The following is a 15,084-nucleotide window of genomic DNA, read 5'->3' as shown; positions in this document are numbered from 1 at the left end:
CCAAGTCTAAATCACCGACCCACGAAATGCATTGTGGTTGTTTTAAGTCATCATATGCTGAGGTGGTTTGTTACACAGCCATATCACAGGGTCAACAGACAGTATTAGTATCATTAACCCCAGTGAGCCTAAAACGTCGTCATTTGCAAATGCATATAACTGGACATAAAGCCATGCAAGGAGAAAGTGTTCATTCATACATTTCATTTCATTCATCCACTTCTTTTTTTGTTGTACTCTTCTGGTTTTGTTTTGTTTTGTTGACCACACTGCATGCTTTGTGGGTATGTGGGTATGCGGGTATGGCTGGGTATGGTATGGGTGTGTGGGTATGTCTGGGGTCTCTCCAGCCAGGGACTAAACTTGTGTCCCCTGCAGTGGAAGCACTGAGTCCTAACCACTAGACTGCCAGGGAAGTCCCCTCATTCATCGAATTCTCAATGGAAACAAGTTCATTTCCTCTGTGACTTTTTTCTTTTTCTTTTTTAAATCTTTTGGTCATGCCTTGAAGCTTGTGGGGTCTTAGTTAGCCAACTAGAGATTGAACTCGCTTTCCCTGCATTAGAAGTATAGAGTCTTAACCACTGGACTGCCAGGGAAATCCCTCCTTTGTGCTTTTTTTAGTAACATAATTAGAATAAATATAATAAGATACACTGAGAGCACACCGACACAATCACAAAAGCTAATAATAATAATAATGCATAACTAGCTCTGGAGAAAATCTTAACTGAAATGTTAAGATTCAGATGTCCTCTTAGAAAACCCTTAAACCTCTTAAGAAAAGCAGATTCGGAAGACCCTTGAAAAAAAGTGATCTTCGATGTATCTGTACCCCAGGGTCCCTAGGAAAGCCAACCTTGTAAGAAAATAATCCATAATCGATAACACTGATCTTTAGAATGCTTTGTGACTTATATTGCCATCCTTCACCCATGAGATATAATTATTTACACTCACAGCTACACACATACACAGTACAGTCTCAAAGAATCATTTAGACTTATTATATACCAGGCACTCTATACTTTCTATTCCATTTCACTTCATTTTTTAAAAGTGCTGGTGCCCAATTCACTGAACTGAGTTTGGAATCCTCCTGGCCCTTCTCCTCCCCGACCTACTAGACTCTAGAAGGAGACAGAGTTAATCCCATATCCCCTTGCTTCTCTTCCCCCACTTCTTCCTGGGCTGAAGATTAAATGTCACAAGAATTTAGAAAAGGACATTAGAACAGGATCAAATAAAGAATTAAATGCTTTGTCTTATTTTAGGAATTTTCTAAAAACAAATTTTAAATTAAATGCAGAGACAGCACCTGGGTTTGAGAGCTTATGTGCATTTTTCAGATATACCAACATCATTTTCAGGAAATGAAGTTCAAAAATCCTGATCACACAACCAAGGTCTCAGGCCCCCCTTGGGAACGCATTAATCTGGAGTGATTCCATTTCAGCCTCTCCTGGGGAAATGTTCTATGTTCATTCTCTGATTTTAAAAAAGAACAAAACAAACTGGCCTGTAGAGGCTCGGAGATCAGGCACAGACCCACCTAAACTTTTCAGTGGATTTCATCTCCTCATTTTAACCCAAAACTTATTTTTCTTCTCTTGACTTTTCCTCTAAGATCCAGGATTCACATGAACCAAGGTTTGAACTCATCCTTTAAACATCCATTTACATGTCTTTCCAATATTACCATTTCCTGGAGAATGGTATTTTTATCTTCTAAACAAAATGTGTCATTTTCATGGTCTGACACCATATCGGTCGTGACAGACTAAGCACCACACTCCAAGTCCTCTAAGTTTGTTCCAGAACAGAACCCAATCCTTCTTAAAGTCACTTTCTTTGCTGCTTTCTATTCCAGCAGCTCTTATTTTGTTGTTGTTGTTGTTCTTGAAAAAAATTCAAGAACTTCTGCCGAGTGATCAGACTTAGTGAATGTTAAGTTGAAAAATCTGTTTTGGGGGGCTGTGAATGCAGAAGGAGATCTAATAACAGGAATTTTCCACCTGAAAAACAAGTGAGTTTTCCTCAGAGCAGCCTGAGGAAGGAAAATATGACCATCTGAGTTGGCATATTAGAGTATCCATATAGGAATACTGAGTTTTAAAGGAGAGAGAAAAATGAACAACGAAAATAAAAATAAAGTGAGAATAAAACCCAAGAAGGTGTGGCCAGGTCAAGTGTTTACAGTTTCAGGACTGATGGCCTTCGAGGCACCGTTACTCTACATGCATTAGTTACTGGTATTGAAACACAAAAATTAGAACTTCCCCCATAGTCCAGTGCTTAACGACTGCACGCCCAGAGCACAGGGGCCTGGGTTCGATCCCTAGTCAGAGAACTGTATCCCACATGCTGCAACTAAGCCGAGTGGTGCAACCAAGACTGAAGATCCCACACGCCACATCTAAGACTTGGTGCAGTCAAACAAATAAATAAAAATCAAAGTAAAAATCATGGATGATGGAACCATACCAACATGCAAGATGTACCTGAAAACTCAAAGTCCAGGTCACTAACTTGATGTCTAAACACATACCTCTGGATCAGAAGTGCTAGTGTGACTATCACGTGAATAATGCCACTTGTGCCTTTTAGGCTTTCCTGGTGGCTCAGACAGTAAATAATCCGACTGTAATTCAGGAGACCTGGTTTCAAGCCCTGGGTTGGGAAGATCACTGGAGAAGGGAATGGCAACCCACACCAGTATTCTTGCCTGGAGAATCCCATGGACAGAGGAGCCTGGAAGGCTACAGTCCATGGGGGTAGCAGAGTTGGACACAACTAAGCGACTAACATTTCACTTTCTTTAGTGCCCTTACTCTATTTTATTCTTTATTTGTTCCTTGTTGACCTATTTTAACATGGAATCTGGTTGGCATAAAACTGATTTAATGTTTTAAACTAAGGAGATTTAGAAATATAACAACATTCTCAGCAAACCTAAGGTGTACCTTAAAGGAGAATGCATCCTAAAATTGACATCAGATGTTTAAGAAGGTGACTATAAACCCTGGGGATTAATCAGCTATCTGCCTATTTAAACCAAGCATTCATTAAGACCCTTCCCAACCCACCCATACTGAGTGAAGTAAGTCAGAGAAGGAGAAATACGATATCCTGTATGTGAGGAATCTGAAAAAAAATGGCACAAATGAATTTATTTACAAAACAGAAACAGATTCATGAACTTAGTGAAGAAACCTGTGGTTGCCAGTAGGGAAGAATGGGAGGAAGAGATGGAAAGTTTGGGATGGACATGTACACACTGCTATATTTAAAATGGATAACCAACAAGGACCTACTGTATAGCACAGGAAACTCTGCTCAATGTTATGTGTCAGCCTGGATGAGAGGGGAGTTTGGGGGAGAATGGATACATGTATATGTATGGCTGAGTCCTTTAGGTGTCCATCTGAAACTATCACAACATTGTTAATCGGCTACATTTCCATATAGAATAAAGAGTTAAAAAAAAACCAAAAACTTTGATTTTAAGATTAATAATTCATAAGAATCCAGAAGATGAGTAACTGATCACTCACAGTCTTCATCAAATTCATTACAACCTTTTTTTAATGGCAGCACTGCAGCACACATGGGATCTTAGATCCCCGACCGGGAATCGAACCCATGCCCCCTGCAGTGGAAGTGGCCTTATCATTGGACCACCAGAGAAGTCGCTCACTGTAACTTCTGTTTTCACTGTCTCAGGGTGGAAGTGACAAAACGAAATCACAGATTTCGAATTCTCCAGAGGACAGCGTTAAAGACAGAAGATGGGTGAGAAAGATGCTCCATCTCTGGAGTCTGAACTCCAGAACTGACAAAGATGAACGACCATACAAATGAGAACAGACATCTGATCATAAAACCCAGAGTCGCTGCTGAATTCTCCATCTTATCCTTAAGCCATTATCCAACAGTCAGCTCCCGCAGCCACAACCACAGCTCCCCTAAGCCCATCTATTCTGAATACATTTACACCTTCTAATTGCACACATTAAGAATGGACTGCAGCCGAGCAGGTCTCCAGAGGGAATGTTGTCTAAGGAGTATTTAAAATCTCCTGGCTGTTCCGTTAATCACTCAACAGTAAGACCAATAAAACAAGCAAACATTAGGCTACAGAACTGGATGACAAATCACCCTCTTTTTGGAAATTATGAATCTTAGTTACTCCGCAACGGTGACCTGTGATATACAGATGATGGAATAACCTTACAGCAGGCGATTTAAAACAGGCCCCCAGGTTCTGAATAATGGCTTACACTTCCTGACATGATAAAGCAATCGGACCGCATGGGTTCATTTGTAATGCTGACAACAGCTCTGCCATTGTAGCCGAGATTGATGTAAAACACTTGGAAAATTATTTCTCATCAAATGCTTGAAAATTTCTTCTTTTCAAGGGAATGGAATTCAAGGGAATGGAATGGAGTACGTGGTGGAGGTTCTTTTTGAAGTTTTTAGAGTAATAACAGGCCGGGGTGTCTTCCTGTTTGCTGCGAGTAGGGCACTGATTTTGCATTTTCACGCTCTTCTCTGACATTTATAGCAGGACGTGCAACTTCAGCTCCCTCTAAAGATACCCTTGCATTGTTGTCTTTAAGGAGAACATTTCAGGTTAAAAGAGATGAATCTTTATTTAGGCTTCAAATTGCATTTCCTGAGATAATTCTATTTTTTCTTTTTTAATTTTGTGGCTGCCTCGGGTCTTGGTTATAATGCACCGGCTTCTCTAGTTGTGGCCCATGGGCTTAGTGGGCTTGGTTGCCCTGCGGAATGTGGGATCTTAGTTGCCTGACCAGGGATTGAACCCATGTCCCCTGCATTGGAGGGTGGATTCTTAACCATTAGACCACCAGGGAAGTCCTTGCTGAGATTATTATAGCTATTCTAGCACCTTCACCAGAATTATTGGGCTGATCAGCCTGTAAGGCAGTTATAATCCCAAGCAGCTTACGCTTATGGGCTTCATCTGTGGACAACTTAACTTTCTACACTTAAAGATCCTGTACAATAAAATTTTGCTTAAATACCATGATTATGCTTCGATCATACCAAGCACAAAAAACACAATGGCACCATACATACGGAAAATGGAACTCTCAGAGCTTCACTGATGGACACGCACCCTGATGGCATCTCTCCAAGGGACCATCACACAAAATGTATGAAAGCTCTGGTTAAATGCATAATCTAATCCAGCAATTCTTTCTCTAGGAATTGCTCCTAAGAAAACATTTGGGCAGACATATGAAGATTAAAATCCTAGCACTTTCATCCCTGCATATCAAAAAGGTTTTTAAAAATCTAAATGCCCTGGACTTCCCTAGTGGTACAGTAGTTAAGAATCTGCCTGCCAACGCAGGGGACATGGGTTCTATCTCTGGTCTGAGAAGATTCCACATGCTATGGAACAGCTAAAGCCCATGCACCACAACTGCTGAGCCCACACTCTAGAGCCTAAGCGCTGACACGACTGAAGCCCGTGTGCCTAGAGCCTGTATTCCGCAACAAGAGAAACCACCGCAATGAGAGGCTCGTGCACCACAAAGAAGAGTAGCCCCTAGAGTAGCAACTAGAGAAAGCCTTCGTGCAGCAACAAAGACCCAGGGCAAACAAAAATAAAAATAATAAATAAAATTATTTAATAAATAATAAAAATCTAAATGTCCAACAAAAAGGATTGTTTGGATACATTTATAGTATTTTAAATACAAAAAAAGGAATTAAGAACATGATGTAATTAGAATAAATAAATAATAAGATTTCAAGATATAATGCCAATGTACAGAAACCAAATGTACCTCTATATACTAGCAACAACTAAAATTCAAAACTGAAATAAAAAAAAATTCTTCATAATACATCAAAAATAATAAAATCCTTACAAATAGTTTTAAAAGACATGAAAGAAACTATTATGTTTCTTTACAAACCACTGTGAAAATAAATAAGACCCAAGCAAATGGAAAGATATATCATGTTCGGAGATTTTAAGACAAATTCTCCAAGCCAGGCTTCAGCAATACATGAACCATGAACTTCCAGATGTTCAAGCTGGTTTTAGAAAAGGCAGAGGAACCAGAGATCAAATTGCCAACATTCGCTGGATCATCGAAAAAGCAAGAGAGTTCCAGAAAAACATCTATTTCTGCTTTATTGACTATGCCAAAGCCTTTGACTGTGTGGATCACAACAAACTGGGAAATTCTGAGAGAGATGGGAATATCAGACTTCCTGACCTGCCTCTTGAGAAACCTGTATGGAAGTCAGGAAGCAGCAGTTAGAACTGGATATGGAACAACAGACTGGTTCCAAATAGGAAAAGGAGTACGTCAAGGCTGTATATTGTCACCCTGCTTATTTAACTTATATGCAGAGTACATCATGAGAAACGCTGGGCTGGAGGAAGCACAAGCTGGAATCAAGATTGCCGGGAGAAATATCAATCACCTCAGATATGCAGATGACATTACCCTTATGGCAGAAAGTGAAAAAGAACTAAAGAGCCTCTTGAAAGTGAAAGAGGAGAGTGAAAAAGTTGGCTAAAAGCTCAACATTCAGATAACTAAGATCATGGCATCCAGTCCCATCACTTCATGGCAGATAGATGGGGAAACAGTGGAAACAGTGGCTGACTTTGTTTTTCTGGGCTCCAAAATCACTGCAGATGGTGATTGCAGCCATGAAATTAAAAGACGTTTACTCTTGGAAGGAAAGTTATGACCAACCTAGACAGCATATTAAAAAGCAGAGACATTACTTTGCCAACAAAGGTCCGTCTAGTCAAGGCTATGGTTCTTCTAGTGGTCATGTATGGATGTGAGAGTTGGACTATAAAGAAAGCTGAGCATTGAAGAATTTATGCTTTTGAACTGTGGTGTTGGAGAAGACTCTTGAGAGTCCCTTGGACTGCAAGGAGATCCAACCAGCCTGTCCTAAAGGAGATCAGTCCTAGGTGTTCATTGGAAGGACTGATGTTGTGGTTGATACTCCAATACTTTGGCCACCTGATGCGAAGAGCTGACTCATTTGAAAAGACCCTGATGCTGGGAAAGATTGAAGGCAGGAGGAGACGGGGGATGACAGAATGAGATGGCTGGATGGCATCACCTACTCAATGGATATGGGTTTGGGTGGACTCTGGGGGGTTGGTGATGGCCAGGGAGGCCTGGTGTGCTGCGGTTCATGGAGTCGCAAAGAGTTGAACACGACTGAGTGACTGAACTGAATTGCTAAGATATCAAATCTTTCTAAAATGATCTATAGATTCAGTGCAACAAGATTTTATAGAAACTGACAAGATGATTCTAAAATTTTTATATGGGTATGCAAAAAACCTAGAAGAGCTAAAACAATTCTGAAACAAAGTCATCGCCTAACACTGCCTGATTTCTAGACGTACCATAAATCTACAGCAACAAGGCAGCATGATACTGATGTCAGAGTGGGTATATACAGATACACTGGAGAAGAGAATGGCAACCCACTCCAGTATTTTGCCTGGAGTATTCCAATGACAGAGGAGCCTGGTGGGCTATAGTCCATGGGCTCACAAAGAGTTGGACACAACTGAGCGACTAACAACAACATACAGGTACATAAAAGGAACATATACAGTGAACTGATTCTCAGCAAAGGGACTAAAGCAATTCGTTGAAAAGTATTTTCAGTGATATTGGAATTTACAGGAAAAAAATGAATTTCAATCCCTGTCCCCTACCGTAACACAGAAATTAATTTCAGAAGGATTACAATCCTAATGGAAAAGCTAAGACTTCTGGAGAAGAAAATAAGGAAAATATTTTTTTGACCTTAGGGTAAGCAGATTTCTTAGATAGGACTCCAAGAGACTAACCATTAAAGAAAAAATTGATAAGCTAGACTTATCAATTAACTTAATCAATTAACTTAAATTAATTTAAATTTTAAACTTAAAATTTAAAACCTCTGCTCTTCGAAAGACATGGTTAAGAACACAAAAAGGTAAACCAGAGAATGAAAGAAAATATTCACAGTCTGTGTATCACAATCTTTTCTGACAGAAAGCTTGTGCCCATGTGCTTCCTCTGTGGTCCAATGGTTAAGAAATCACCTGTCAGTGCAGGGGACATGGGTTCAACCCCTAGTCCAGGAAGATTCTACAAGCTGCGGAGCAACTAAGCCCGTGTGCCACAACTACTGAGCCTACACACCTACAGCCTGTGCTCCACAGCAAGAGAAGCCACCACAGTGAGAAGCCTGCTCACTGCAACTAGAGTAGCCCCCACTTCCTGTAACTAGAGAAAGCCCCCTTACAGCAACCAAGACTCAGCACAACCAAAAAAAAGACAAATCTGTCAACATTAAAAAAAGAGAGAGAGAGAGAGCTTTTATCCAGAACAACAACAACAAATAAATTTAAAAACTCTCTGCAGATTGAGAATTAAAAGACAACACGCTAAAAAATTTGGGCAAAAGTCTTGGCTAGACATCTCACCAAAGAAGACACATGAATGGCCAACACCATAGTCAGATACCAATTCATTATCACCTAGGATAACTACAATTGAATAGTCTGAAATCACCAATTGTTGGCAAGGATGTGCCATAAGTAGATCTCTCATCAGTGTCTGTGGAAGTGTAAAATAGTTTTGAAAGTGTAAAGTATAAAACACTTTCAAAAAGTGTTTGACTGTTCTTTTATAAAGTTAAGCATGTATCCACCCTATACTCAAGCTATTGAACTTACAGGCTTTATCCAAGAGAAATCCCAACAAATGTCACCAGATTTCTTGTACAAACATGTGGAGAGTAGTTTTATTTATAACAGTTAAAAATGGAAAACAACCCAAAGTGGAAGAAAGTGAAAGTCACTCAGTCATGTCCGACTCTTTGCGACCCCATGGACTAGAATTTTTTTTTAATTTTATTACTTTTTAATTTAAAATCATGTGAGAATGGAAATATTATTGTGACAATCTTCGGATAATACAATGTAACACAGTCTTCACTCTGGCCAAAATTCACATCATTCCCATATGCAGACTACACTGTGCCCTCCCGAAGACCTGCAAAGTCTCAATCCACTATGGCATCAGGACAATCTTGAACTTCAATATCTAAATCAGGTCCAAGGGTAGATTAAACTCCCAAGAAGTGGTTCCTCAAGTACAGCACCTCTCGACCTGAAGATACTTTGTACACAAGATTAGGACATCAGGAAACTTGAGTTTTACTTGAGGCTCAATTAACAATATGAAGTTTGGGGAACTGTTTTCTTTGAATCAGATTCCAAATGGAGCCCTCAGAGGGGGTCCATTTCTTCCTGACGCAGGTCAGTTTTTTCCCAACACTCTTGGACTAGAATTTAATTTAGTATTTAATTTAATTTAATTCTCCAGGCCAGAATACTGGAGTGAGTAGACTTTCCCTTCTCCAAGGGATCTTCCCAACCCAGGGATCAAACCCAGGTCTCTCACATTGCAGGTGGATTCTTTATAGCTGAGCCACAAGGGAAGCCCAAGAATACTGGAGTGGGTAGCCTATCCCTTCTCCAGGGGATCTTTCTGACACAGGAATCAAACCAGGGTCCTCTGCATTGCAGGTGGATTCTTTACCAACTGAGCTATCAGGGAAGCCCACCCAAAAGTCCATCAATAGGAGAATGAAGAAACAAATTGTGACACATCCATACAAGGAACAGTGGAATAAGACTCAACAATAAAAAAAGGAAGAACTACAGATACATCAACCTATAAGATGGATGAGTTAAATGAACACAGGAAGTCAGCATCCTTAATAAGAACAGCTGTCACATGATACTAAACATCTGAGGGGTTGTCCCAAGAGCACCATCGGAAAGGCTGGTGTTACTCTTCCTCTTGCATTCCACCTGCATCCCCAGGTTCAAGGGGATGAGACCACTGATGGGGAGAAACAAAGCTTGTTCTAATTGTGCCTTGCCCCTTCCCACTGTGTCGCCCAGTTTCTTTGACCTGACAGCTCCTTCTTCAAAACCACATGAACCTAGCAAGAAACTGATGCATTGACAAGATGCATGTGTCAAAGTCCTACTGGAAGATCTCATCTCTTACCTGAACGCTGAAGAAAAGTATTCCAGTTAAAGGCGGTGTTCGGCACTGTTGCAATTCCTGGGTCAAAGGAAAGAGATCAGAGGAAAGTTCACGTTGTTGAAACATAGCCAGTTATTTTGTGTTGACATTTTAAAAACTGTCACACTCGCCTCTCATACAAAATTAAAGTTCTGAGGGCTTCATTGAATTTCCACTAATCTCTCCAAGCCCCTGAGGTTTAAAAATGAGCCTATGAGGGACTTCCCTGGTGCTCCAGTGGTTAGGACTCCATGCTTCCACTGCAGGGGGCACAGGTTTGATCCCTGGTAGGGGAACTAAGATCCTGCATGCCGCGTGGTGTGGCAAAAAAAAAAAAATTAAATTAAATTAAATTAAAATGAGCCCACAGCTCCCAAGGAGAAAAGATACACCGCTTTCAACCCCACCACCCATTCCTGGGTCAAACTGTCTCTAGATCACAGAAAGCTTGAGTTCCTAAAAAAAATTCACTTAGGTAACAAGTATCCAAACCACTACCAGCTAAACTCTAATAGAAATTATCAGGGCTTCCCTGGTGGTTCAGTGGTGAACAATCTGTCTGCCAATGCAGGAGACATGGGTTTGATCCCTGGTCCAGTAAGATCCCACGCACAGTGGAGCAAGTAAGCCCGTGTGCCACAACTGTTGAGCCTGTGCTCTAGAGCCTGGGAGCTGCAACTGCTGAAGCCCTCTGCCCAAGAGCCTGTGCTCCGCAACAAGAGAAGCTACCACAGTGTGAACCCCCATGCAATGCAACTAGAGAGTAGTCCCCACTTGCTACTACTAGAGAAAAGACCTCACAGCAAAGAAGACCCAGCACAGCCAAAAATAAATAAATAAAATTATATTTTAAAAAATTACACAGAAATTATATCTGTATTTAAAATTCCTCATCTCATCCCTCTAAATCATACATGACTGCCTGCTAGCTGTGTGACTTCTTCAGGCAGATTTTCGTTTAAAATGCTCTGAAAAAATGAACACTAAAATGTTTGAAAATCCGGAGGCAACATTTATCTTGAGAGTACAAAAGACTTAAAAATTTATGGAGTATAAATTATGTCATTGAATCATCTCTCCAAGACACCACTAAGTTGGCCTTTCACACTGACTAAACAAACAGTAGCTAGTTAAGGGGTGCCCACCCCATGCTGGCTCTGGCACAGAATCTGGGTGGGTATGTTCCACGCCCTCCTGGAAACCCTTAAGCCCTGTTAAGCAGGTTGATTCCTCCAGTTTATCTGGCTGGAAACCGAGGCTCACTGAGGTTAATCGGATCCAAAATGACTCAGCGTGTAGGTGTTAGAGGCTGCGTCCAAACACACGTGGTACATCAAAGCCCGTGTGTTTCCTGCTGCACCACTGTTTTCTGTGGCTATAAACCAGGGGCCATGGAGGAGGAACGGGAGCTTCAACTCCAGGCCTGCCCTGACACGGACACACTCCTTTTATACACACTGAGTCAGCGCATCATTTTAAAATGAGGGCTCCGAGAAAAAGTGTATTTGATGAGTGATTCTGCTTCTGAAATTATCCCTGACACCGCTACTGCATTTATACCGCGACAATGAAATGTGTAACTCTGGAAGAAGATGAAGGACAGGGAAGCCTGGCATGCTGCAGTCCATGGGGTCACAAAGAGTCGGCCAGGATTTAGCGGATGAACGACAACAACAATAACAACAATGTGATGTGTATAATGTGGAATTGAACTTGTGACCCTGAGCTCAGCATTGGTTTTAATCTCAGCTTGGACTAAGCTGTGTTCTTTCTGGAACTGTCGATTCCCTATTGTGTGGGTCAATGTTTTACCAGTCGTGTTTAGGAGATCCTGAGGGTCTCAGGAAAGGATGTCAGAAATCACAACCAGGGCAGGACCCTGGGGAGGGCAGGAAGAGTTGGAAAGGAGGCAGAGGGTTCCGGGGCCCCCATCTCAACTCAACATAAATGGAGAAGCTCATCCTTTTCATTTTGTAAACATATCACTGATAGAGTGTCTGTACTCTGTTAAGTGATCTGCAATCTGCATTTTAAATTATTCTTTTATAAGGTTCTCCTTTTTTATCTTAATGATAAAGAAAATAAAAATGTACCCATTTTACTATTTTCAAGTAAATCCCAGACATCATATTATTCCATTTCAGTACATGACTCTAAAAGATAAAAGACTTTTTTTTTCCCCAAATATATATATTTTAAATTTCTTACCTTGACTCTGGACATAGATCTTATCCTTAGCACGTGGCTTTTGAAAAGGGGAGAAAGAGGAAAAAAAAAGTAAATTTGATAATCCATTCTCATTGTTTCTTAGAAATAAAATGAAGGTCATAAAAATATCCTCTTGGCAAACATCGAAAATAATCATCTACACAGCTGCTCACAGACTAGTAACTTTATAAGAGCAAAGAATTACCTCTATTTTTAATGGGGGTTAGCCCATTAAAAAATGCAGCATTTCTAAGATAAGAAGCGCAAAGATGTCCCTTAAATCAAGCATTATGCATCATTACAAATATCTTGTAATATAGTTGCTATGTTAGTCGAAGAGTTATGAAGCTCAGACAGAAAACATGCCAGGGACAAAGCCCATCAAGTGCACATCAGGAGCTGAGGCTGAAGGTCGAAGTTTTGAGGGGAAATGTGGTTTGAGGATACAAGTCCTTGAATAAGAGAGAGTACATTCCCCACCTCTAGAGAAGAAAGGAGGAAGGGGCAGAGGAGAAGCAGGAGGAGGAAGTGAGAAGGAGATGAAGACAAAGATGGAGGAGAAGATGGAGATGGAGGAAGGGAACCAAATACGTTGAGAAACAGGAGGACAGGCATCAGGGGGGCAGATTCTTCCAGGAGCTGAATGGACTGGTCTCAAGGACCCTGTAAAGCACCTCCCCAAAAGCCTCTTTGACATCAAGGGACAAGGCGATACTTGCATGATCACCTAGATATGGGTCCCCAGAGATAAACTCACTACTCCTGGTGATGTTTTCTGGTGGAACTTCACAAAACTGCTAGAAAGAAAAAGAATCCATTTCTCGAGCTCATATTGAAACAGTGACATAAATATTTTTAAAATCAGAGTTAGACCTCCAAGACGGAAGCTGCAGGAGCCGAGTGAGACATCTGCTTGTAAAGGGCGGCAGGGTCAAGTAGGTTCCGATGGGTGTTTCTCGTAAGTAGCCAAAGATATGGTCACCGGGTTGAAAAAGTCTTAAAAGGTGCACTTTTGGGCCAGGAGGCCTAAATATTAGCTCCATGCATGAAGTGACTAAACTAGGTAAAGAGTGGCCACCCCAGAAGTCTCCCCCACGCTGAGCTCTGAATGTGTGTGTGTGGTGGGGGGTGCTCCGAGAGGTCCTTAAGGTGACCTGGAGCCCACGTTCTGCATGTGATCTGCTGGTCCACTTGACCTTCATCCTCAAATCAGTTTTATGTTTTAGGAAACAAATTCAAGGTGAGGCAGTCCCAAGAAGGGAGAGATAATTGATGAGGAGAAGTAGAGGTTACCCTGCCCTCTCCCTACTGGACAGGAAGTTTCTGGGAGAGGTACCTTGCAGCCATGCTAGGACAACAGCTGATCGGAAGTTGGTACAGGGAGACCAGTCTCGTTTCGCTTTTCACCTTAGCATGATATGTTACATTTAACCATCAGAGGCATCTGAGACCTCTAAAAGTCTTGTGTATCCTCCTCAATTCACCATAGAGCAGAGAGGCATCCTTAAAACAAAAAAAAACCCTTAAAATAGCAAGCCTCCAAAACACACACACACACACACAAGTTTCAAAAACCTCTACTAGTTAAAAAAGATGTTAACTTAAATGGGGAAAAAATGGATAATAGTAACTATTTGATGTCAGAATTTAGCTCAGAGCCCTAAAACATTCCTTTTTAATTATAATTTCATTAGAAAACTGAAGAAAATTGCATTGGAATGCGGTACAGGCTTAAGAGCATCTCTTCTTTAACCAGCCCTAAAGGCTACAACATTGGGTTAGAAAATGTCTATAAGAAGGATATTGAAGCATGGTAAAAAAAAATACACCCAGATGGCATTTTAACTTTAAAGGTAATACAATGTGTTTGACAAAAACACATTCAATATAATTCTATATAAATTCGATTCATGAAAGTCCGGCAACATGGAGTTCGTTAGAACTGTGCTGTGCAATTAGAAATACAGAAAACCTCTTTGGGGACTTCCTTGGTGTTCCAGTGATTAGAGTCCACCTTCCTATGCAGGGGACGTGGGTTCGATTCCTGCTGAGGGATCACGGAACTAAGATCCCACATGCCGTGGGGCAACTAAGCCTGCACACCACAGGTAAGACCCAACACAGCCAGATAAATAAATAAACATTTATTCTTAAAAAGATATGCAGGATTTTTAAAAATAAATAAATATACCCCAAAAGCTCCTCTCAAGAAATCTCTTTTGGGCACAAATAAAGATTAATTAATTAAATGAGTATTTCAACTCAATAAACAGAATAAATTGACCCTATGTAGGAACATCTGGGTCTATCTGCTAATCTTTACCTATGTCTATGAGGATTATTTCCCCAGAATCTATTGAACCCCCTCAAGTCTGACATAAGCTTTTAAAACATGTCATAAATGATATCTGAAGATCTTACCCAGGCAAATCAAGAAAATAGAGGCATGGTATAAAAGAAATCTGCATCTGAGTTATTTTCAATCACTAAAAAGCTATCTGGCAAAAGCCAATTGGCTTATATTGATTTTGAAAATCATTCTCTGTATTAAAATATTCTAAATACAAATCAGTGTTCTTTGCTCAATATTTATTGTTTCACTTGCCTTGAAATAACATGAGTTGAAGTCCTTACATATATATCATTTCCTTTGCAAGATGAGCTCACTGATGCATAAAATGAAAAAGAAGACTGTGTATATGTGTGTGTGTGTAGGAAGGATGGAAAAGGAAGATTCTCCATTTTTTTTTCTCCATTTTTAATG

At 40.6% G+C, this 15,084-nt stretch overlaps 1 protein-coding gene across 3 annotated transcripts in view; it reads right to left on the bottom strand.

Annotated features, from left to right (window-relative positions):
- GLT1D1 (glycosyltransferase 1 domain containing 1) overlaps positions 1-15,084 on the bottom strand; it is a 117,936-nt gene that overhangs the window by 52,743 nt on the left and 50,109 nt on the right. For all 3 annotated transcript variants that reach the window (XM_070385599.1, XM_070385600.1, XM_070385601.1), the window contains 2 exons: positions 12,321-12,357; positions 10,095-10,151 (listed from right to left, as the gene is read on the bottom strand). In XM_070385599.1, the coding sequence (XP_070241700.1) occupies positions 10,095-10,151; positions 12,321-12,357 (94 nt within the window). The remainder of the gene's footprint in view (positions 1-10,094; positions 10,152-12,320; positions 12,358-15,084) is intronic.

Source organism: Bos mutus, chromosome 17, assembly GCF_027580195.1.
Source record: "Bos mutus isolate GX-2022 chromosome 17, NWIPB_WYAK_1.1, whole genome shotgun sequence".
Taxonomy (NCBI): domain Eukaryota; kingdom Metazoa; phylum Chordata; class Mammalia; order Artiodactyla; family Bovidae; genus Bos; species Bos mutus.
The sequence above is the reverse complement of the archived record's forward strand: the minus strand, read 5'-3'. Positions and strand labels throughout refer to the sequence as shown.